This window comes from Marmota marmota, unplaced genomic scaffold (assembly GCF_001458135.2).
Source record: "Marmota marmota marmota unplaced genomic scaffold, marMar, whole genome shotgun sequence".
In the NCBI taxonomy this organism is placed as follows: domain Eukaryota; kingdom Metazoa; phylum Chordata; class Mammalia; order Rodentia; family Sciuridae; genus Marmota; species Marmota marmota.
In genome coordinates this window covers 18604915-18631618 of record NW_025999990.1, presented here as the reverse complement: position 1 = coordinate 18631618, position 26704 = coordinate 18604915, and the positions used below count along the sequence as shown (strand labels likewise).

At 35.8% G+C, this 26704-nt stretch overlaps 1 protein-coding gene across 9 annotated transcripts in view; it reads right to left on the bottom strand.

Annotated features, from left to right (window-relative positions):
* Dym (dymeclin) overlaps window positions 1-26704 on the bottom strand; it is a 359511-nt gene that overhangs the window by 200145 nt on the left and 132662 nt on the right. For all 9 annotated transcript variants that reach the window (XM_048806245.1, XM_048806244.1, XM_048806242.1 and 6 more), the window contains 2 exons: window positions 12595-12777; window positions 8209-8387 (listed from right to left, as the gene is read on the bottom strand). In XM_048806245.1, coding sequence (XP_048662202.1) covers window positions 8209-8387; window positions 12595-12777 — 362 coding nt within the window. The remainder of the gene's footprint in view (window positions 1-8208; window positions 8388-12594; window positions 12778-26704) is intronic.

Genomic DNA, 26704 nt, shown 5'->3' with positions numbered 1-26704 from the left:
GAGAGATGGGAGGGAAAGGGAGAGAGAAGGGAAATTGCATGGAAATGGAAGGAGACCCTCAGAGTTATACAAAAGTAGATACAAGAGGAAGTGAGGGGAAAGGGAAAAATAATACAAGGGGGACAAATGAATGTCAGTAGAGGGGGCAGAGAGAGAAGAGGCGAGGGGAGGGGAGGGGAGGGGGGATAGTAGAGGATAGGAAAGGCAGCAGAACACAACAGACACTAGTATGGCAATATGTAAATCAATGGATGTGTAACTGATGTGATTCTGCAATCTGTATTTGGGGTAAAAATGGGAGCTCATAACCCACTTGAATCAAAGTGTGAAATATGATATATCAAGAACTATGTAATGTTTTGAACAGCCAACAATAAAAAATTAAAAAAAAATGATCATGTGATTTTTAATTTTTACTCTGTTGACATGACATTAACTGATTTTCAGATGTTGAACAAAGCTTATATTCCTGGGATAAATCCCACTGGATATGATATATAATTACTTTTAGAACAGCACTTTAAATCTGAAAGAATTATTGAAACTGAGATCTGAAGAGTTATGGGAGTTGAGAAAAAGGGCAAACAGACTTCTGTGGGAAGAAGTATTCAAGAGAGAAAACCATGTCTAAACTTAGGAAATAGATCACATTGAGAGAAATTCAATTAATTGAGTATAAATAGAAAAGAACACAAGAACAATAATGCAGAAAAGAAAAACCCAAAAAAGGGATCTGTGACAAAATTAATGTAGTCTTTTGGCTACATTAAAGAATCAGAGTTTTAACTGAGGAAACTATGAAGACATGAAAAGACTTTACAGCTAGGAAGGGACATGATCATATCTGACATTAGTAAATTCACTTTGACTAACGGGTTGAGAATGTTAAAGACTGGCAAGACAGAAAGCAGGAAAGCCAGTTAAAGATATTGAAGTAATTGAAGAGATAAGCAGCTTAAACCACAGGAGTGGCAATGAAGAAAAAAAATTAATAGATTCCAATAGTATTAAGGTTGGGAAATCAAAAGGACTTCTTTGAATGTGGGGGGAAAAACAGAAGGGTCAAAGCATCTATCTTTCATGAACTATATGGATGGCTCATCAATGTGATAAAGAACACAGGAGTAAGAGAAGAAGGAAGAACAGGTCCTGGGGAGATAATGAGTGCAACTTTCACATGTTTGGGACAAGGTATCTATGATGAAGCCACTAGGGAATGTCTGGGGCAAGTGGGAACACAGATTTAAGACATAGGCAATGAGGAATGTAAATACAGAACTCAAAAGCTGTGCACATATAGGGGCTGGGGCTGTAGCTCAGTGGTAGAGCCCTTGCTTAGCATGTGTGAAGCTTGGGTTTGATCCTCAGCACACATAAATATAAACAAATAAAATAAAGGTATAAAAAATACAATGACATCATTAAAAAACACATATAAATGACAACACAATGGAATTCACTATATGTTTGAGGGAGAAGAGCAAAGAAAGGGGAAAAAATTAGGAAAAAACTCTTCAGCAGGGCACATTTGAGAGCTAAGAATAACACATAAAACAGAAAAGCAAAAGGCACAGAGGTAGAATACCAGCAAAGAACAAGGGTCGGAAAGATAAGAGTGTGTGTAGGTGGATAGACAGCATGTTTCTACTCCCCAGAATTCACAGGTTGAAACTCTAACCCTAATGGTACGGTATTAAGAGGTGAAGTCTTGGGAGGTGATTAGGTAAGAAGGTGGAACTCTCATGATAGGACACAGCTTGCTTCCTCTCCCTTTAAGCCCTTCGCCATATAAGGACACAAGCAATTACACAGTCATATGCACACCAAGAAGCAGGCCCTCACCAGACAGGGAGTTGACAGCACTTTTATCTTAGAATTTTCAACCTATAAAATTATGAGAAATAAATTTCTCTTGTTTAAGCATTCACTCTGCAATATTTCTGTGACAGAAGCCAGAATGGATTAACATATGGAGGTTGGGTATCTTAAGAATAGAGGTGAACACTGTCAAATGCAGTAGAATGCTCAAATAAAGTAGTGATGAAACATGCCCACTGGGTTTAGCAACAAGCAGCTACTGACAACAGAGCTGTGGGAACAGAAGCGGATCATAACAAGCTGAAAAGGGAACACTAAGTAAAGAAGCTAAGGCAAAAAACATGTCCCAAGGCTTTCAAGAAACACAGTCATAAAAAGAGCTAAACATGCTGGGTATGGCGGTGCACACCTGCAATTCCAGTGGCTCGGAAGGCTGAGGCAGGAAGATGGCAAGTACAAAGCCAGCCTCAGCAAAAGCGTGGTGCTAAGCAACTCACTGAGACTCTATCATAAATAAAATACAAAAAATTGGGCTGGGGATGTGGCTCAGTGGTGAAGTGCCCCCTAAGTTTTATCCCAAGTACCAAAAAAAAAACAAACAAACAAAAAACAGGGAGATTTTAGGTTTAACCTTGGGAACTATCTGTGGCTCTCCCTGGCAAGAGATTGCCCAAGGCACATGACCTTTATCTTCACTGTGCTAGGAAGATCTCTTAGGGTTGCTCTAGAGATGGGCATAACCCATTGGGAACTGGACAGCCCACCTTTAACGTTTTTTGGAGAAGAACATTCTATGGAAGGCCTTTGATGTTCCCCAATATAAACTAAGCAGGTGTGGGCACCATTTTGCCTTCTAATATAGAAGCTGGATTCATATGATCGACTTGCCTGTCCTGCCCACGCTTTTTTGAAATTTATTTCTGTGTCCTGTAGTTTTTTCATTGTTCCATTTTTCTTAGCTTTTATTTCTCAGCCAGCCCATTTCACTGAGGGGAACCCCATTTCCATCGCCTGTGCAGGGTGCAGGCTAGACTAAACAAATAGGATATTTGACCTTTTTTATTTTTATGTACAAATCACACTCAGAAGCTGGTTCAAGAAGTTAAGGCAAGAGGATTGCAAGTTCAAAGTCAGCCTCAAGAAACATAGTCATGAAAAGGACATATTTTTTGCCTTAACAATTTAGCAAGATCAAGTCTCAAAATAAAAAATAAAAAAGATTTTTAAAAAGGCCGGGGATGAGTCCCAGTAGTTAAGCAACTCTGGGTTCATAAATAAGTAAATAAGTAAATAAATAAATCTGTGGGAGACCACCTCGCCCGTGACTGAGTTAACTCCCAAGCTGGGCCATGTGGTGTCAAGCACCCATGCTGCTAAACTGCCCTGTTCTTCTAGAGTTCAAGTGACTATGTCTTTGTGCCTGGGTAGGTCTTCCTACAGCCCCATGGGTGGAGCTATGCTCACCTGTTCCTTTGTAATATAACCCCTTGCCCTGTTTAGGATAGAATCTTCCAGGGAAGTGCCTTGTGTGTGTCCCATTCTCTTACTGTGCCCTTGGATGTGGTCTACCTAGATGTCAGTCAACTGCTGACAGTGAACATCATGAAGATGACCCAGCCCCTTGAAACCTGACCCTTTGCCTCATTTGAATAGCTTCTCCTCAATAAAAGGGGTCAGCACATGCTCTCTCTCTCTCCTCCTGTGGACCCTTAAGGTCAGAGGAGCCCTCAGAGCAACCTCAAAGAAAAAGGTATTTGTGTCTCTTGTGTGGTTATTTTGCGCAGCCCAGTTTACCCGAGTGTTTTAGTTGCGAATGAAACCCGGCAAAAATCATACTCAGAAGATAAGACAGCTATCCAGAAGAAGATATAAAAATCCTTATGTAACTTGTTTTGATAATTCATGACACATAGACTTTATGTCACCAATAAATACCTATCTCATTTTCTATGTGTCTCTTCAGTAAAGTTTTAAGCTTGTAAGCTATAAATATGACATGACTTCCATATGTACAGTATATATGCAGGTTCAAGGCCTGATCCAAGAGCATAAAACTGGTGGAGGCTTAAGGGAAATGTCCACAAAATCTCTACCTGACTGATGAACATAAACAGAAATTTAAATGGTAACTAACTTATAATCACCTAATTAAAGAAGTTACAAATAATGCAATGTTCCAGTGAGTATATCTTATTTGTCCAGAATCCCTTTTAAGAAATCCTCTTGTACATTGAAGAAAGATATGAAAGAAAAACTCAAGAGAATGGAAAGACCTCCCATGTTCAGGGAGAGGCAGAATTAATATTGTTAAAGTGTTCATACTACCAAAAGCAATATAGAGATTCAATGCAATACCCATTAAAATACCAATGACATTCTTCACATAACTAGAAAAAAAAATCCTAAAATTCATTTGGCAGAATAAAAGACCCAGAATGCCAAAGCAATTTTAAACCAAAAAAAGCAATACCAGAGTCATCACAATACCTGACTTTCAATTATACTACAGAGTTATAGTAACAAAAACTGCATGGTACTGGCACAAAAACAGACATATAGATGGTACAGAATATAAGACACAGAGACACACACACACATCTACAGTCATTTGATCCTTGACAAATGGTGTTAAGAAAACTGATTATCCATATGTAGAAGAATGATATTAGACCCTTATCTCTCTACATGCACAAAAAACCAACCCAAAATGGATCAAACACTTAGGAATTAGAACAGAAACAATCAACCCCTAGAAGAAAAGATAGGATCAACACTCCAATGTATAGGCACAGACAATGACTTTCTCAATATGACCCCTAAAGCTAAAGAAATCATGCCAAGAGTTAATAAACAGGACAACATTAAATTTAAAAGCTTCTGAACAGCAAAAGAAAAAATTAGGAATGTGAAGAAAGAATCTACAGAATAGAATGGGGAAATATCTTTGCTAGCTGTTCTTCTGACACAGGATTAATATACAGAATATATAAATACAAAAAAACAAATAACCCAATTACTAAATGGGCAAATAAACTAAGCAGGCACTTCTCAAAAGAAGAAATACAAATGAACAATAAATACATGAAAAAGTGTTCAATATCATTAGCAATCAGGGAAATGCAAATCAAAACAACAATGAGATTTCATTTCACATCAGTCAGAATGGCAGCCGTCAAGAATACAAACAATAATAAATGCTGGAGAGGATGTGGAAAAAAAAAGAAACGCTTCTATACTGTTGGTGGAAATGTAAATTAGTACAACCACAATGGAACTCAGTATGCAGGTTTCTCAAAACAAAAAATAAATTTAGAAGTCACTGCATTGTTATTCTAATAAATACCAATTTAAAAATGCATCACAAGAAGTTAGACCAGATTAAGGAGTACTTGAGTTATGTTATATTATGTGAAATAAGCCAAGGTCAAGGGTCCTATATTTTCTCTCATATGAGGAAGTTAGGTAAAAGAAAAAGAAAGGCGTGTGTGTGTGTGTGTGGGGGGGGGTGGTTGTCTCATGAAAACTAAAGGGAGATCAGCAAAGGAAGAAGACCAGAGGATGGAAAGAGGGGAGAAAGGGGGAACAATACTGGGAAATTATATTGTTATATGCATATGTAACAACAAATCCCACCAATATGCACTACTATAATACACCAATAAAAAAATGTGGAAAGAGAAAGAAAGAACGAACGAAATCCTTTTGTTAAAGGTTAAGAAGGCTAATTATTAAGAGGGCTCCATTCCATAGTGATTGGTCAAGGAAGTGAACACATGGCCCAAAAAAGGAATACTGGAGCACTTCATGAAATTTTTATGAATAGTAGATGTAAATTTTCTTCCTTCTGGCTTACAAATGATAATATAGACACATGCTCTGAGCTACACATGGTCCCCTCTCTCTCCATTTCAAAGTGTAATGCCTGACAACAAGGCCAAGGCTTTCTTGTTTAAGCATTTACTTTGGAAAGCAGAGGCAAGGGATGGAAATGTTTAGCCCCTAGATCCAGCCATGACTGAAGCTAAAAAGCTTCATGAGTTTTTCATTTGTGCCGAAACATTTCTTTTCACTCAAGGCAGACATAAAGAAGTTTGTTACTTACAACTAATAGAATTGTGACATTTAAGATGTCTAGCTACTTTCATGGATAAACTACTTTGCTTGTGATGATAAAATCTTAAAAAATCACATCAGTATAGTTTTTTCCTAAAAAGTTTGCCTTCTTTAATTCTATTCTTAACATTTGGGTACTTGGATTCTGCCTGAAACACTATTCATAGAAACGAAAATAAATTTAGAAGTCATTGCATTGTTATTCTAATAAATACCAATTTAAAAATGCATCACAAGAAGTTAGACCAGATTAAGGAGTACTTGAGTTAAAAGAAGTCAAAGAGCTATTAAGTCAAAGCACCAGTACAAAGTGCTCAAGTCAGTCTACACTTGACATTGTAGAGAGGAAGGAGTTCCTCCAGCCTCACCAGCACCTGTACACTACAAGGTATTCTGAGAGACACTGTGATATGCCTAACATTGTCTTCTTCTTCTTTTTCTTCTTTTTTTTAAGTGGACATAATACCTTTATTTTATTTACTTTTTATATGGTGCTGAGGATTGAACCCAGCGCCTCACACATGCTAGGCGAGCATTCTACCGCTGAGCCACAACCCCAGCCTCCTAACATTGTCTTCTTAATATCAGAGTCTAGAGAATTAAATAATGTTAACAATAACAAAATCCTCAGTACAATAAATTCCAACTGATAACGTGTTTTCTGAGAAAGGCAAAAGGACACATGGGGACACAAATTAAAAAATTATCAAAGTAATCTATGAAAGAAAATTAAAAACAAAACTAAAACAAATGCTACTCCATCCCCCTAAAAACCTCAGAACAAAACCCTGCCACCATTCACTGTGTGTTGTCAAGGACAAACAGCTGCAGCTCCCTGCCTCATCTTGCATACCCGTATCCTCACCATAGAACACTGAAAAGGTGATGTCCTGGACTTTCTGGGCTTTCTGCTTAATACATTTCTGTTAGAATGCAACCCGCTTAGACTTGTCTCTGTGCTTATTCATATCCATGAGAAACAAACCTTCTCTTTACAAGTTCATACTCCAGAGCAGTACACTTTTACACCCAATTTTGCTATTTAAACAAAATATGTTTTCCACACGTCACTCGTGAGGAGACAGGTTCTTTCATCACACTTTCTGTTCATAGTGTCATTGTGATGCAGAATATGCTCAGTGAATTCCAAAAGCTCATGTTTCTTCAGTATTTACATAGCACTTTAACACTGAAACAAATGGCCACCAAATTTCTTATCAATCTGTAAAAACTGGGGAAGAGGGGACATTCTGTTGCTATCAGCCAGCTGCAGGCTATTTCAGGAATGTTCACATTTTTTATGAATGCATTAATACATTGCCATCTGAATATCAGAGTTTATAGATTAAAGAATGTTAACAACAATAAAATTGGACAAGCACAATAACAGTCCACAGTTATCTGTATATGATATCAAACATACCTTAGTAAGATGGCTAATGTCTTACACATTAGTTATAATGGAAATCAATGATTGTTTATAGGAGTTTATATCTAGAGATAAATATTGTGGAACCAATTTCACTCACATAATGAAAAAACACTGTTCATTAAAGAGATGTCTAGCTGAGTTCAGTGGTGCAAGTCTGTAATCCCAGCTACTATGGAGGCTGAAGCAGGAGGACTGCAATTTTGAGGTCAGCCTGGACAACTTAATGAAATCCTGTTTCAAAATAAAAATGTTTTAAAAAGGACCAAGGGATGTGGCTCAATGGTAAAGTATCTTGAGTTGGGAGACGTCCAGTAAGGTACCTTAAAATAACTAACTATAACAGGCCAGGAACTGTGTTCAGATAGAGCTAGAGTCCAAGCCTTCATGAGGATAGGACACTATCACCTTTCCTTTCAGCCATTCTCCTCAGGAAGATGCTGCAACTGTGACCAATTACACTAACATGGTGGGCAGGCAGCTAGCAGCTGGAAGGGACCAAGAAGAAATAAAAATCTTGAGAATTGCAGAGGGTGCTTCTTAGAAGACTTTAATCAGGCTGAATCCTGAGCAATGAGTGTCTGCTAAAGGCCCCAAGAACTGGGAAGCCTGGCACCAGCTGAGGATGCTGCTGTGCTCAGCTCCGTGAGGCCACTGCTATGAGAGGAGTATCACACACCGAAGCAATGCAGGCCTTTGCCTGTGCCTAGTGACATTTTCCCTATCAACTTCTTAACCATCAATCTGTGTGGCAACCAGGCAAACATACTTACCCTCTTGGGAAAAGAAATTATTCTTCAAAATATTATAAAATACACAAAATGTGGCAGGTTTAGCATGATACTTACAAGGTTTTCCATATCTGTGCGAGCCAGCATGTATGTTCTGACATTACTATTCTGATGGAGCAGTGTGTACAAGAGGAGCGTTGCTTGATCAGATGTTTGCTGTTCACACAGGGCTGTGTACAAACTGTTAAAGTTAATCTGGAAGGCATGCGGAATTGATGAGGGGAAAGGGCTGCTATCTAGAATACAAAAAACAAGCAGATTTTTAAAAAATAGTGCATGAGTATTTTCTGGACCATGTTTTTTGTACAAACAATAAAAGCACTGTGAAAATAATGCATACAAATCAATTTCTCTTAGCTTTAAGTAAAATCCCTACATTTCAGAGCCAAAATTTCAAATTATATTTTAAACTTTACTAAAATAAGTTACATAGTTTGACTCTGTTACTATGTTACCATAAATAGAGCTGAACTAAATCAGCTAAGAACATGCGTTTAAACAGCGCCATGGGGCAAAAGGTCCTTCCATAAATACCATTTAACCAAGATACTGAGATCCCTTGACGTCAAAACAAAAGCACCAATACTAAATAAAAATATCTAAAAAACAAATAATACAGCTTCTATATAAAAGGGAAGTCTTCTTATAAGATAGGGTTTACAAAAAACCTGCCTTGAAGCTAAGTTCATTTACTGCAAACAAATAAATCATGGCTGAAGTATTCACTAATGTTATTAACCCATTTCTAAATATGGATAGAAAAACAACATATAATTTAGCAAGTTTTAAAATTATACCCAAATCAATACACATTCAACATTAGTTTCTCTAATGTACAGAACATACCAAGCCTAAGACAATTACTAGAAAATTTCTATAACATTTTGTTTAAAAGAGAACAAAGCTAATTGACCATAACTGCTAAGAAATTTCTTCTTCTTCTTTTTTAAAGAATGGTCACTGGAATGATAAAAAGTATAAATCATAGTCTACTCTAGGAAAATTCTTCATATTCTAAAACAGACATGTCCCTTTTTCTATAGTTCACAGGATTTGTGTAGAAACTGAAGGAAGGTTAGATTTAGGAGATAAAGATAGGTTCAACAGAAAGTCATAATCTCCTGAGATAAAACAAGGGAATGTGACACTACAAAGAGCTGACACTTTCATGTGTGCTGAAAATAAGCACCAAAAATCTCTTAAAAACATGAAAGCAGGGGCTAGGGTTGTGGCTCAGTGGTAGAGCTCTCACCTAGCACATGTGAGGCGCTGGGTTTGATCCTCAGCACCATGTAAAAAAAAAGTAAAGATACTGTGTCCAACTACAACTACACACACACACACACACACACACACACACACACACACACACAGTAAAGTTGCCACCAATAATGCAAAACATTTACCATTCCTGAAAGCCATGCTCTTGTGGAAAAGAGTTATGTCCGAACACCAAAAACCCTAGTGGCCCTGTACCTCTGATTCTCCTTCCTACACTTTGTGTTTGTGAGAGGAAGGCATCTATAAATGCCTTCACTTCTACTACATGGTGCCCTGGCTTTTCCACATTTGAAATAATAGATTATTTTTTCAATCTTAACACTATCATTTTGACACTTATAAAAATAATGCCTTTGTGTGACCAAATTCTTGTAAAGGATGGCAAAAAGAAGTTTGTCTTCTACTTTAAGTATGCAAATATTACAGAAGACTCACTGGAAAAGACTCTGGACACTCTGAACCTCTTTAAAGTGGAAGCACAGCAGCGTGTTCACTGAGCTGTAGCACAGCTGACGGCACTGAGTGCCTCCACAGCTTCAGCAGCAAGGGCTACCAGCCAACCCACAGCCGGCTTTCTGCCTGCTAGCCCCTGCTAGCCCCTACTCAACGTGAACAACAGCCATGTCTTTATCTGACCAGCTGGACAAAGGATGAAATGGAGACTTGGAGAGAATAAGTAGCTTTTCTCGGGTCAGCCTTGAGTAAAAACCAGATGAACCTCAGAATTACATCGGTTCCTATAACAACAGGAATAATGTGGTAAGTCTGTGCTATGGTAAAACCCCAGTTAATTCTTACAAAAATCATGTGAAGTAGAGATAATAACCCCTGCTTCACAATTCAGGGCAATGGTATTGAAAGAAAAAAGGAAAAAAAAAAACCCCATAAAGCCAATTTTTTAATCTCTGTACTACATGGTCTCCCAAAAAATGACTATCTCAAGCAAAGTTCAAACCAAAATGCTTACTAATATTTGGCCAGAGCAGCCACACTAACAGTAGTAGAAACCATGGACAGGAGAGGAAGGCATCTATAAATGCCTTCATTCTACTACATGGTGCCCTGGCTTTTCCATATTTAAAATAATAGATTATTATCTACGTGGTAAAATCTGAACTGATCATTTTAAAATTTTATTTTTCTCAGTATTTATATAAATGCTATTAGGTGGCATTATCTTCATTTCATAGACAAAATCATTGAGGTGTACTAATTATGTGAAATATCAAAGGTCTCACATTCTAAAGTGACCAAGGTGAGGTGTGAACCCAGGTCTGTTTGGCTCCAAAATTTGTTTACTTAACCATTAAGTCACATTGTCACCAAGAAGAAGAGTGTAGTAATGGAACAGAAAAGTACTACCAGATGTATGAGGTTTCATTATTTGCTCATCAAACTATTATTGAGTCCCTATTGCCCTGTGTTACTGGCGTGAATTCTAGTGTTGAAGCTTAGACTCCAAAGCAATTGTGTTAAGAGGGGAGCCCTATAGGAGGTGGTTAGGTCTTAAATGCTCCTCCCTTGTGAATGGGATTAAAGCTCTCATAAAAGAGATTCCACGCAGCCAGTTGGCTTCTTTAAGTCCTTCCATCTCTTCTGCCATGTGAGAACACAGTATCCATAGTACCATCTTAGAAGCAGTTTTCAGTTCCTCACCAAACCTAAACCTTTGGAGCCTTTGATCTTCCCAGAACTGTGAGAATAAATTTCTGTCCTTTATAAATTACCCAGTCTCAGGTATTTAATTACAGCAGCACAAATGGGCTAAGATACTCTGCAAATAATACCAGAATTGGCAAAGATACAATTAATTGATACACTAATCCACTGACTATTAAAAATGTATGTTAGAATAGTCTGGAAAGACATAGCACAGAGCATCAGAAGCCTTAATGTTCCTACCCAATGTATGTACATTTTGCACAACTTAAATACATGAATGTTGGGTGAATCTCTGTTTTAGGACATTACATTTATACGTTATTATTGGGGTTCATTTTGACATATTCATAAATGCATATAACAGTTTTCTCCATTTCAATCCCCAGTGCTGTCACCCTCCTTCTCTTCCTCCCTTCTGATTCCCTTCCTCTACTCTGTTGTCTTCCTTCCATCTATTTACTTATTTATTGGTACATGATAGCTATATATAAAATTGGAATGCACTGTGATATATTTATGCATACATATAGCATAATTTGGTCAACTTTATTCTCCAGTTCTTCCCGTTTCCCTCTCCTCCTCCCTCCCCATTAGTCCCCTGCTTCTACTATTCTGCTCTCTCTTCTGTTTTCAAGAGATCAATCCCTTCCTTTTCTACCTCCTTTTCCTCTCTAGTATCTGCATAGGAAGGAGAATATTCCACCCTGGTTTTCTGCATCTGGCTTACTTTACTTAGGATGACGTTCTCCAGTTCCACCCATTTACCAGCAAATGACATAATTTTATTCTTCTTTATGGCTGAGTAGAACTCCACTGTATATATGTACCATATTTTCTATATCTATTGCATACATCTTGATAATCTAGCTACTATAGAATTGTAGAATGTTACCTTTTGTTAGGAGATTACTATTTTAAAATATATCTATCTGTTCATGTTCTACTTTAGGGGTTAATGAAGTACAGCCCACCATCTGTTTTGGAAATAAAGATTTTCTGGTACATGGCCAAGTTTGTCCCTTCTTGTGTTATCTATGGTTGCTTTTCAATTGCAATGGCAGAGTTAAGAGGAAAAGACCAGATGACCTTGTGAAGCTACTGCTCCTTAATATTTGCTGATTTCTGATCTAATTTTTAGTTCTATAAAACTCTAACTAGAATAGACTTTAAATGAAAATTTAAGATAACCTACCATTTGGTTTTCATAGGTTATTATTCTGAATCCCTAATAGGAGGACAAGCTGGCCAAATTAAACACAAGCTAGTTTGGTTATCTCTGAAAGAAATATAAACTTAAAGGGATATAAAGGATCACAGCACTCTTCTAAGATTTATTTGACCTTCCTGAGAATATTGACAGGAAAATCTAAGTTTTTCTCATTTTTAACCAATATGAAAATAACAAACTGATACATCTCCAAATCTATAAGACAATAAACAATATGGTGTGAACAACAATCTCATTAGAAAGAATATTCAGAGAAAAAAAACATTACAAACCTTGTGTGTTCTTAAAGGACATAATGGCCTGTCTGTAGGGATTGGGTGCATCTGGAGCATCTGTCAGGTTAGCCAGCACCAGCAGAAGCAGGATACTCTGGTTGGCCAGAGGGGAAGAAAGCTCTGGAGAGGCAGCCGCTTTGCTGCCCACACCTCCTAGTGTGAACACAGTCCAGAGTCCAGCTTGAGAAGAAAACACATAGGATTGCTGCCATCAATAATTTATGCATTTCTGCACAATATTCTACACTTTTTAATGTTTAAAATTTGAAATAACACCTTTTTTATTATAGGAGCAAAACAAGTTCATAATTTGAAAATTCTATTGTTCAAATGTTTTAAAGACTATCAGTTCTTAATTCCATAACTCTACATAGATAACCGTAAAAGATAATTATTTAAGAATTATCTTAATTATTGATAATTAACAATTATCTAAATTCTTCTTTACATAAGAAAGCATATGCATAATTATGAGAAAATTCCATGTACAACTTGATACCAATAATTCACAGTGCTCAAATCTGTAAACACACGAACTAGTCCCATTAATACCATCAGTATCAGCATTGTACTACTGGTACTCCAAGCAAGATTAAGGTAAGGAAAAAAGACTTCTTAAAAGTTAGGGGAAAAAAATATTCATTATTTGCACACATTATGATTGTCGATTTAGAGTGCACTGTCCAATAGAGTACCCCCTGGCCACTTATATTTATGGAACATGTGAAATATAGTTCAAATTGCATATGCTGTGGGTATAAAATATACAATGAATTCTGACAATTTAATACAGAAAAAGAAGAATGTAAAATATCTTACTATATTATCTTTGTAACACTGCTTACATGTATTTTGGATATAATGAGTTAATGTATATCATTAAAATTACTTTCACATGTTTCTTTTTATTTTTTAATAAGACTTCTAGAAATTTACAAATGTGACTTATATTTATATTGGGTAAAGATGCTCTAGAACATCAAAGACAATCAACTGACACTGCAATACTAACACACTATTATAACTAATAGAATATTTTGACACAGTTCTATGGCTATAAGATAAAAATCAAAGCCTTTTTATACATAGTGATAAACAATTAGAAAATATATTTTTCCAAGCCAGGTGTGGTGGCACACACTGGTAATCTCATCAACTCAAGACACTAAGACAAGAGGATTGCAAGTTCAAACCAGGCTCAGCAACGTAATGAGGGCCTGTCTCAAAATTTAAAAAAATTCGAGAGGTGGGATGCTGGGGATGTAGCTCAGTGGTAAAGTGACCCTGGGTTCAAATCCCCAAATTAAAAAAGAAAGAAAAGAATATATTTAATTCCAATCATAATAGTAAAATACAATAAACTATTCAGGAATAAAACTAAAATATGTAAGACCTTCGGGAAAGCAACCCCAAAACTCGACTGAAGGCCATAAGAGATCTAAATTAATGTAAAGGCATAACATGTTTGTGGACAAAGACAGTACTGAAAAAAAAGTCACATCTGCCCCCAACTGAATCTAAAATTTTGTATGTTAGCCATCAAAATATGAATAAGAATTTATGTGACAGAAAATTTTATGCAAACAGAAGATTTTCAAAAGACTTATACCACCCAGCATTGGCAAAAGTTCAAATTGTAAACAGAAAGAGATCAAAGTGAAACAGGATTTGGTAGAGGATAATTTGGTAGTCTTCATTAAAATTTAAAATGCATATCCTCAGGCTGGGGAAGTAGCTCAAGAGGTAGACCACTTGCATAGCAAGCACAACTCCAGAAAATATGACATAATATACTTTGGAACTAGGGATACAGCCAATGGGGGTGGACAGGGGAAAGAGGGGAAGAAGAAGAGAGAAAGGATGGGAAGGAAGGAGAGGAAGGACTTCTGATAATTTTGGAGGAAAATAAAAATAACCAACACATATAACACTCATTCTATCTAGAAGAGTGGCAATGGATTTGTTATTTTACTTGAATCATTTTACATGTCTGTATTTATTACTTACTATAGTGGGCAGATGTTATTTTTTGAAAAACACCTTTGTCAAAGGAATTAAATGTTTCTGGAAAGTAATCAAAAAAACTGCATAGCAATATAAGCAACTGATAATTTTTATTCCTCCTGAACTGACACAGGCAGATACTTTTTATTCCTTTTTTTTTTTTTTACACTATAAACAGTTTAGTGTGAAAATTTGCTCTTTTCTAATACTGTGTGTTTTTAAATTCATGCAATCTAAACTACCTCATAAAAGCCTATCAATGTATCCTTTCTTACAGAATTTTGAGCATACAAATCTCAGACTTTTTCTATCATTCACTGGAATGGTTTACTACTAACTCAAGCTGTTATGAGGGAAGAGTGTAGTTCCCTACCCCACCAAATTTCAGAGATCCCTAGAAGAGTATGAAGGGAATTTCCAATGACATATTTGCTATAAGTCTTCAGTGAGACACAAGCAGAGTTGAGGCTCAGCAAGGATTTTTGTTTTTTTTTAAAGCAGGAAGGATTTTAAGATAATTGAGGAATATACAAATGTTTCTGTTAGTAGTGTACTTCCTCCTTTTCATTAAGAAAATCTGAGTAAAAAATATCAGTAATTGATATCTACAAATCACAGATTCCCATTTAGTCAAAACAATGGCCACAACAGTTAAGAAATAAGAAATTTAATAAGAAAATCAAAATTATTTAAGTATAGCCAGTAGCCAAGTATTAATTACTGGGATTGGTTTGTTGTTTATCTGTAATATTTTTTAAAAAGCTTTTAGGTCATTTCCTTCCACTTAGAGGTTGTTCCATGACTGTCTGCCCCTTATATCCATCACTGTGTGTTCCAGGATTGCAAGTAAAGAAAAACACAATTAGGAAGTTCAATCCACAACAAAAATAATCACAAAATGCTTTCCAAGATAAAATAAGTAGTTTTTTTTTTTTAAATTCCTGTTTTTGTATTCTCTTTGCAGCTGCTCATTTTCATTACTATGAGAACCAAGAGTTGACTATCCCTGGACAAATTCCCAAATCAAAATATTAACTCTACTTAAGCACAACTTCACTCCCCCATTCCCTTTTGATTGTTTCTAAGAGGACTGAGAGCTGCTTATTAATGTCAGATAAACTAAAATTTTATGAGGAATCTCCCCATCTACACACACACCAAAAAAGTAAAGAAAAGAAAAAAAAACACTTTCCTTTTCTAATGAACTGCAATGTTGCCTTTCCTTATAAGGAGAATGAGGCCACCTGCCATTGCTTACATTGTAGTTTAAACTGGCCCATGATATTGGATCAGAATTCTTCCAAAGGTTCATTTCTTTTTGTTGATCCAAGCCTCTGATCTATGACCCAAGAATCTTAGTGGAACTGTACTTTCCTGTTGGGGGCAAGGGGGACACTCCACCAGAAAAGTAAACGAAAGTTACAGTGTATTTTCTTCTGTTCCAAAAATTATATTAAGGATGGTTCCCAAAGTTATTTAATTATATCCCCTGGGTATTCCAAATAAGTTCTGAAATAAAATTGATCTAACTCAAACAAAAATATACTGAAATTAACTAAAAAACCAAATCTGGTGTTGATTCTATTGTTTTTTTAAGTTCTCAAGGATATGTATTCTTAAAACTCAAAATGTGATGAAAATACCAAGAATGACAAACTGAAACATTAATAAATATTATAATCATCAAGGAAAAGAGATTTCTCATTTAAAAAATATGGAACTCGGGCTAGGACTGTAGCTCAGTGGAAGAGTGCTTTCCTAGAATGTGCGAGGCACTGGGTTCTATCCTTAGCACAGCATAAAAAACTAAACAAATAAAGGAATTCTATCCATCTACAACTATAAAAATTTTTTTAAATGGAACTCAAAAAATCAATGATATTTCCTTAAGACTTAAAGAAACAGAGGTAAATTACTATTTTTCCATGTTAGTAAACATGCTACTTGCTAAATTAATTTCTTACATCAAACAAATATATTACAAAACACTAAGTATTCCTTCAGAACTATATAAAAATAACTAAGATTATCAGAATAGTTATAAAAATCTGGTAAAATGGTCATATTCATATATTTTTAAAGATATAATATTATAACAATCTACATACTTGAGAAAACTATGAGGATAGGTCAGCTATCCTATTGTCCATGGATGAAAATTCCACTAGAGATATTTCAATCCACACCTACAAGAGGCTATTCAGTCAACAGATTAGGAATGCCTGCTGGGGTTAGGCTCTACACCACAACTGAAAATACAAATAAGGAAAGCCTCCCACTCTGACTTTGAGGAAGTTAGTACAACAGGGAGAAAAGGGTTCTAACAACTAAGAACCAACTTTAGTTGCCACCACAATCCAAAAAATCTCTCAAAACATCTGGGCTTTTCATATACAAGTATAGAAAAATAATAAGGGGAGACAGTTTTACCAAAAAAGTTAGTAAACATGTTCCAGGATAAACACGATGGCAAGCCCTCCTTTCTATAAAGGACATACACAGTGGGATTCAGCAATGTAAGCTGCATTTCCCAACCTTTCCTGCAGAAAATTATGTATCATAAATGCAATTATGTATCATAACATTCCAGAATATTACTCCTCAGAGTTTTTTTTTTTACAAATAATATTTTAAATTTTCTGCCCATAATTTTTAAAAACTTTTTATTTTAAGACAACTGTACAGAGCCTGGGTAGAATATGAGGAGGGCAGATTAAAAAAATATACAACTGTAGATTCACATACAGAGGGATCCTGTATACCCTTTACCCAATTTCCTCTAACAGTAACATCTTAAAAAATTGTAACACAATATCACAATCAGGACTTTAGCACTGATATAGACAAAATACAGAAGAAATTTACCACTAGTTAGGAAAATCTGCATGGAAAAAAATATTTGACAATCACTTAACTTCTCTATAGTTCATTTTCCCAATCACCTATACTCCAAACACAGATGAAACTCCCTATCTCTAAATATACCCCGACTGCCTGTGTACTGACATACATACATTCAACTCATGGTGTATTCAGGACCTGCTACAGATTGGGCAAAGTGCAAGAAACTGGATTTGAACTGATGAACCAAAGATAATCATGCTCTACCCACTGTAGCTTAAAGTCTAAAGGAAACACTGACATAGAACAAAAATAAGCAAATGAACTACAGTATGTTTGCTGGGGTGAGGGGCAGGAGATGTTACCTAAATATAATGATCCATGAAGAAAAAAAATAATTGCTCAGAAACTTGTGAAGAGGACTGACCATTGCTTGATAGGTTTTTATATGTATACAAAAATGTCATTTCACTTCCTCCCTTTTAAAATTTTTCTTTCGCTTCTTTTCTTATTTTTTCTTGCTTAGAAAAATTCTTCAAGGTCCACAGCAGTTATTTGTTGTAATACATAAGGCAAAAAGTAATTATTCTTGGAGCTGGGGGTATAGTTCAATGGTAGAACACTAGAGTAGCATTCACAAAGCCCTGGGTTTGAGCCCCAGTAGGGAAGAGGGGGAGGGAAGACGAAAATTTAAAAAACACAAAAAACAAAAACTATGCCTTCCTCTTAGCTCATGGCACTAGGCATCAGAACCATCTTTTTAAAAAGTATACCATCTCAACAAAATAATGATCATCCTAAAATGAACACAATGATCAACTTAAAAGGCTGTTCATAGACACAGTGAAAATGTATACACTTAGAGGAGATGAAATAAGAGGGAATGAACTAGTAACTTGTGACAGAAAACCAACCCTCAGTTACAAATCTAGGCATATGACACAGAATTTCAACAAAGTTAACATTTTTCCAGCAGAATTTCACATATTTTTTATATCCAAATTCCCTGGAACATATCACTCAATTTAATGCTTTTCAACCAGTGTTTATGAAGTAATGTTTTATATCTCCCAAACTCACAAAATATTTTTAACAAATAATATATGAAGAAGATCAAGTATCATTACAAAGATAATTGGCACAATAGAATTACTGACACTTTGAAAACTAATGTGATGTATGTGTCATAATTGCTGGTACCAAGAGAAGAACACAGCAGCATATCTTAGTGCACCATTCTCCCACTGGGAACACAAACTAATCATGTTTCCATAAGACCTTTGATTTGAACCCTTGATTTTGCTGAGTGTTATACACTAAAAGGCAAAAGTTGATAAGGTGTTAAGAATATTCTGGCAAAACTAACAGAACTAGAACTATACACTACAAGGTACATTATTAGCTCCACAAGGATAAGTTTTTACTATCTGTAATTATACTTCAGTAAATCTATCTCCATCTTCCTCCTCTCCAAAAGTGTTGCTATGGATGTGGAGCAACTGGAACTCTCATATAATCTATTAAGTGTATCAAACTGGTGCAAATAATTATCGAAACTATATAATTTTAATTTATTAAAGTTGAATGATGCAAAACTAGGACCCAGCAATTCACTGGTGATTAATACAAAGATAGGTTTGAGTGTTATTACTACAATAGTCAAAATTTAGAAACAAACCAAATGCATATTGTAATACAAAGAATAAACAAAGCATGAAATAGTCTTAAAACGAAATAATACACTGCAATAAAAATGAACAATACTTTGCATAAAAATATGAATGAATATCTCAAATTTAAAAAATAAAGACAACCACAAAAGAATACATAGCACATGATCCCATTAATATCAAGTTCACAGTCAGATAAAACTTATCTACAACATTAGAAGTTAGGATAGTGGATTCTTCACTGGTGAGAGGGAAGAGTAATTAGGAGAGTGTGTGAGAAAAGTTTCTGGAGTGCTATAATTATCTGACCTGACTACACGTTCACTTACAATTATTAATTGAACTAAAAACTAAACTACCTGTGTTTTTCTGTACATTATAGTTATGTAACAATGTTTATCACTAAGAAAAAGAAAAAAGCAGCGTGCATTCCTTTTAAGATGATAGATGATGGTGGGGTACACTGTAATGCTCACATGGCATTACAGTGATTGTATAGTAAAAGAAATAAAAATTTTAATTTGAAAAAAGATAACAACAAATTCTTAGAACAATGTTTTCTACATGAAATGGAGTGTTGGTTTCATTGGAGGAAAAAAAATACTTGATGTTTTATCTTTATCAAAGAGCACAGTCCTGAAACACCTCCTTTTCTATACAATCAAATTATACAAATTATACTTTGTATACAATTTACTATTTTTGCCAGCTTAAAATAAATGTAAAACAGTAACATACAGAATCTTGAACTGAGGCCAGACTATATAAGGCTAGGAAATCGGGGGGGAAAAGGTCACTAATAGTTTCACTTTTTACATGTGTTTACATTTAAATCACTCTTGAAATATCTGGTGACTGCTAGTTCCTAAAACAGTTTTGAGTCAAATTCAATTTTCCTAACACAAAACAACATATTACTACCCCCATTCTGTCTCCTAAAAGGAATGCTTTGACCATCTCAAAAGAGAGAAAGAGAGAGAAAACACATTATAAAGGAACAAAGAAATCTTTTTTTTTTTTTTAAATTCATAGCACAGTAAAATATTTTATCCACCTTTGTAGTTTGAAATCTGTCAGGATCTCTGACTTATAATCTGCATAATACAAGCCATACAGAACTTTTTTAAAGTTTAATTCCTTTAAGAATAGAAAACAGAACAATTGTTAAATGTTTTTAAAATATACATAATTCAGTAATTATGATGACTGATACCTGTTTTCAAAAATAAAAAACAATGAGAGGTAATAGAACTCATTTTTTTTTCAGTAAAAGTATAGATTCACACACCCCTAAAATAAACATTCATGAGAACCTTAGATGAGCTGGACCTATATTAAAATGTAAAATATAAAAAGAAACAAATAAGAAATTTTGTGTACTTGGAGATAAATCCTATGTCATACACATATGCAAAAATAATCAAATTAATCATGTTCTACGAAACAGGAAAGGGCACTGAGCACAGAGAGCTCCTCCTCGTTTCCAGTAAGTTTATTCATTATGTCCCAATGTCATCCTCTACAGAGTTTTCCCAAACTGGTAAATGAACCACTGGTGATATGAGGGATGGTTAAGTGTGGCACAGGAAAACTTTTAAAAAAATCTATAATTGTTATGTATATTAGAAAGATATACAATTAGCATCTCCAAAGCAAAAAATTTTAAGGACTTTGTCACTTAACATAAGGATAAAGTAAATAATATGCTTAAAATTTTGAAACAGTGAAATAAGTATTAGAATTCAAGTTACATAAAACAAAATCATGGTTGTTGCAGACATGTTGAAGTTTGGTAAATATCAGCCACTAAATATCTAACAGTGTAGAGCAGTGCCCTATTTCCATGGGGTGCCTTCCAAGACTCACAGTGGAAGCCTGAAACCATAGGTAGATCAAACCTTGTATAGACTTTTTTTTTTTTAAACTACGCCTGCCTGCCTATGATAGAGTTTGTGAATTAGGCACAGTAAGAAATAAGCAATAATTACTACTAATAAAATAGAACAATTATAAGAATATACTGTAATAGAAGCTATTCAAAAGATACAAAATTTGATAATAAAAGAACTGATAGCTTATGGGGAGAAAACATAGATATTTTATTCCTAGAAATTTTCATTTAATATTTTTGGATCACCACTGATAGCAGGTAACTGAAACCACAGAAAAGATAAGAGAGGACTATTACACACAACCACAAGAGACAAAACACGCCCTGTCCCATGATACACATTCATTAACCTGGCAACAGCTGTCCACCCTTATATCTATTAATAATGAGGTACCCCAACAGAACATAACACTTTGGTGTGTTAGTGATGGAAGAGAAACGTAAGTCAATCAGGTTTAACCTAATGCAACCATTTACTCCTCCTTCAGCCGAGGAAATCTTGCATGTAGTGTGCCACATCTGTGAACACCACAGGACCTTGCTGTGTTTAGAGCATCTGTTGTTACTACACACTTCTCTTCTCCCCATGGCTGTCCTACATCTGTGGCTTGCAAAACCATCTAGATATGGGTTCCCTGAAACAGTACTTCCCTTCTTCACCATGGTTTAATTCCTTTGTGCCCCAGACAGGATCAAACCAATTTTTGATATTACATTAAATAGGAGGAAAATAAATATTTTTTTAATTTTGCATTTTTGCAGACTGATATTTTTGTCTTATGTAAAAATATTCATATAAAATTCCCTTCACAAAATCAAAACTAAAATCTAAATCATATATGATTTGTAAGGAACAACCTAGATTAATGTGTGATTTTCACATATCAAAAACATACAAAATAAACTCATTAATTTTAATAGTACTAGTAAACAAAAAAGGACAAATTTGAAATCTACAGATAAAAGTTTCTACACAGTAAAATCTTAGACTAATTGTTTACAATAACATGTAAGTTTGACTTGCAAAGGCATAAATATAAACCAAATGACTGCAGAGGTAATTTACTCCTACCTTCAGTAACTGTCATGTTTTTCTACTTAGGTCTCCAACTGCTACTTTTCTGGTAATTAACAATTGGTTCCCCTTAGAAAACTTGGAACCACCATTTGACCCAGCTATCCCACTCCTCAGTTTATACTCAAAGGACTTAAAAACTGCATACTACAGAGACACAGCCACATCAATGTTTATAGCAGCACAATTCACAATAGCTAAATTTTGGAATCAACCTAGATGCCCTTCAGTAGATGGATGGATAAAGAAACTGTGGTATATAAACACAATGGAATATTATTCAGCACTAAAAGAGAATAAAATCATGGCATTTGCAGGTAAATGGATAGAGTTGGAGAATATCATGCTAAGTGAAGTAAACCAATACCAAAAACCCAAAGGCTGATAAGTGGATGCTGATCCATAATGGGGGTTGGGGAGGGGGCACTGGAGGAATAGAGGAACTTTGGGTAGGGCAAAGGGGAGGGAGGGGAAGGAAGGGGCCATGGGTGTAGGAAAGATGGTGGAATGAGATGGACATCATTACCCTAGGTACATGTATGAAGACACGAATGATATGATTCTACTTTGTGTACAACCAGAGAAATAGTACACAAATGAATACATTTATGTGAACTGAAATGAACTGAAATGCATTATGAACTGAAATGCATTCTGCTGTCATGTATAATAAATTAGAATAAATAAATAAATAAATAAATTTTTTAAAAAAGAATTGGTTCCATGCAAGATTACTGTAGGCCAAAGGAAAGAGAATTCATAAGCACTGCTCCCTTGTTGAAAGTGACATTCAAGGAAAGATAGAATTTCTTCCCAAAGCTCTGATGTTATTAATAATACCAAGAAGAAAGACACAGTTATCAAGAAAAGTGTTCCAGGCCTTCAACACTACAACTGCAATGTCATCTCCATGGACAGATAAGAGCTTGGGAGGCAATGGGAAATCAGAATCTTTGAAATGAGAGGCCACACATAAATATTTGAAAAAGAGGATTTCAAATGAATGATTCCAGAAGGTTCCCAAGACATAAAACTGTCAGCAAATGAAAGAATGTATTAAATGGATAATATGCAAGTAAGAGTGAACATGGCAGAAAGGAATGCTCTTAAAGTATTCAAGAAATTAAAAAAAAAATATCCTGAGCAGTCAATTCAACTCGGCAAACAAGTTAATAAACACATTCTGACACTAGTCACCTCTCAAGTGAGAGAATGGAAAACCTCGATTTCATCTGAGAACTTAGCAAAAGCTAAGTTTTAGCAGTATGCATCACCCAGACTGATACTCAATCCTTCTTCCAGGAAGTCACGGTCATGTGTGATACACCAGGTTTCCTGAGAGAAGTATGGGAGCCCTGCTGTGCAAACGGGAGGACAGAGGCGCTTGCTCATTCTTTCTCTTTCCATATAGTGATACATTGTGGTTTAGTGTGCTTACAATGTTACCTAGGTTCAGCTAAACTAACTGACTGGGCTGGGGTTGAGGCTCAGTGGTAGATACGCACTGGCGTAGCATGTGTGAGGCACTAGGTTCAATTCTCAGTACTGCACATATATAAACAAACTGTCAAACTCAATTTAAAAATAATGGAAGCATACAACTGTTCTAAAACTTTCTTGTAAAGAAATCACAGATTTAAAAGTATATATTAATGATCCAAATACAAGCAAACAACAAGGACACACATACACACACACACACACACACACCAGCAGAGTTGACCCATCTGCAACCTGTATAGACTCTGTTAGTCATGTTGCAAGTTAAAAACAAAGAAAATATGAGTCAGATCTCTGAAGAAAACTACTCCCCCATCCATTACAAAGACTCTCTGAAATATAGATTTATATCCATCATTATTAACAATGAACATGGCTATAAAATACTTTCTTGAGACATTAAATGACACTTTGAAGCCATTGTAATTAGCAAAATATTAAAACTTACCTAATTAATAATTTTACATCAAGAAGATTTATTAATAAACACAATGTTAAATACTTTGAACTTTTTATTTAACCTTATCTTTTAAAAAATGCCAATTTATAGATGTCTTTTGTATATATTAGCATAACAATGTATTACATAATTCTTAAATCCATTCCCTTAAATCGGGGATTGTTTAAAGTGCTATATTGATAGGATAGATAATCGATGAAGTTTAAAGGTCACTATACTCAAGAAAGGGGGAATGAAATGTTAAAAAGAAAAGTAAAGGAGAAGGAAAATAGCAACATCTGTCATTCAATGATGATCCAAATTATCATTTAAATCTCACTATGGTTTTACAGATAAAGGAATTGAAGCTCAAAGAGTTAAGCTCCTTACTCACCAAACAGAGCTATGCAGATCTGCATGCCTGTTGTTCTAACACTCAAGTGGATGCACTCAACCACTGCCTTCCCTCATTGTCTCTTCTACTCCAAAATAATGAAGGGAGCCCCTGCCTCAGCTGGGAATTTGTAATCAGTCTGAAATTTGCCATAGAATAGATCTTTAGTACCTGGGATACAAATGCCTATGCCCAACCTTTTTGCTTCGGGGAATAGGATTTTTGGTTTATAATGCAGCTAACCTCAAACCATTTATTTAGATTTTTCTCCCATTCTTCATCATCTTCCAAGAACCCCAGATCCAAAAGAAAAGCACAACTGTGTTTCTGTTCTTTTGTTTGTTGGCTCTTCTAGCTTCCACTCATCATGACACTGCAGTGTTTCTTGATTCCCCCAAGGAACAATCTCACCTAGGCATTTTGCCCCTTTCTTTATGCTTCACTCCTTTAATATTTGCCAAATTGTCAATCTGGAAGTCTTCTCAGATTCTTCAATGAATAAATTGCTGTCACTATATTTAAGGTATATAATTTTAAGAGAGGAAACAGGTAAGACTACCATTTTACATGTCATAAGGAGAGGTTTACAAAGTTCTTTGGGAACAGAGAGACCCAGCTCTGCTACTGCACTCCACAAGAGCAGCCCCAAAAAGGGCTACCTGTGACCTGGGGCACGGAGGTTGGGGACAGATCTGAAGATGGAGCAGAGATCAGACAAAGCTAGTTAACTCAAGTTGGACCTTTTGCTGGAGCTGCAAAGTCCAAGAAGGCAGGCGAGGGCAGCTATGCTAGATGGGCATTACTGTCTGCTCCACTGTCTAGTTCTGAAGGACCATAAACAGGACACAAATCAAAATACTTCCTAATATTCTTACAAATGAATGACACACAAAAATGTAACTTTCATTTTAAACTATGATTAATATTGACCAAATAATTTGCTAAATGAGTTGTAGTATATTTGCTTTTCATAAATTTGGGGAAATTTTTATTAGAGAGAGGCAATCCTACCAAGTGTGGCTGCTACGCTTGTGTTGCAAAATTCCTTGCACACACATGGACACACAGACATACTACAGAATTCCTACATCATGGGATAATGGTCACTTGTTACTGATACACGATCCATTTGGTTTTATATTGGTTAAAGTCTTTGACTAATGCATCTATGATATAATTATCTGTTAAATTACCCCTCAAATGATCAATCAAGGTGGCTGTGGGTTCTCTGGATGACCCTACAGAATATAGTAAAATGCATTAACTCTAAGATCACAATCTTAAGATATCTTTCCCTGCCAGGACACACCCAACCAGCAAGATCTAAGAGCCCTTCCCAGAGTTCTGAATCCTTCAGATTATTCACCTCCCCCTAAAAAGATCATCAAGATTTTCATATATGCCTTATATCCTTGTTTACTCCAATCCACAGAAAGATCTAAAGCATCATAGCTGGGCTTGGGCCATAGCATCTCTGTACCTGCTGAACTAACCCAGAGCCCACAGCTTTCCACAGCCCAATCCCCCTGATCATCCTCTGGAACTCACCTCTTTCATCAGAAAAACCCACTCTATTTTTCATCCTCAGCATCCTGAATGACCTTGAACTGAGAAAAACCTGTGTGCCCCTGAGGATAGTTCCTTCCCAAAAGCCTTTTTAAGAAGCAATTTGTTTGTTCTCTCCACAACCCATGTTTCAAAGAGAGGCCTGTTCATGGCTGCCTTCAAACCATCACTCCTCAAACACCCCAGCCACTATGAAACATCCCATCTGACTTCCCTCACCAACTTTACTTGCTTCACTCATCCCTCCCACCTATTTGCTGATAATCTGAGTACCTGGCTCACTGTCTCGCCCTCCACACTGCTCCCATGCTCATTTTAAATTTTTCAACATACCCAGACAAATCACTGAACAATATGGCTACTATGTCCTTATCTGCTTGCTGATGTCTTCTACTCTATGTCAACTACCCTTTACTACCAGGTCACATCCTGCCAGGACAGCCTCTTTAGTACTAAACACTACACAATCGCTACAGTTTTGAATTTGTATTCTCTGACAAACCACCTGCCAGCCACTAGGTCATTTCATTTAGTACCAGACTTTTTACCTCATCAATTATTCCTTCTATTCTTTTCATTGTTCATCACCCAGTGTCCTCACTTCCTTTCTCAGTCAGCTAGGATGCTGTGGATCAGCACTAGATCAACTTGCTGTATATTCCTTCCCTGTTCCCTCGCTCTGCTTTTCCTCTATCATGTTTGCTGGCAAAACACCAACCTAAATCAA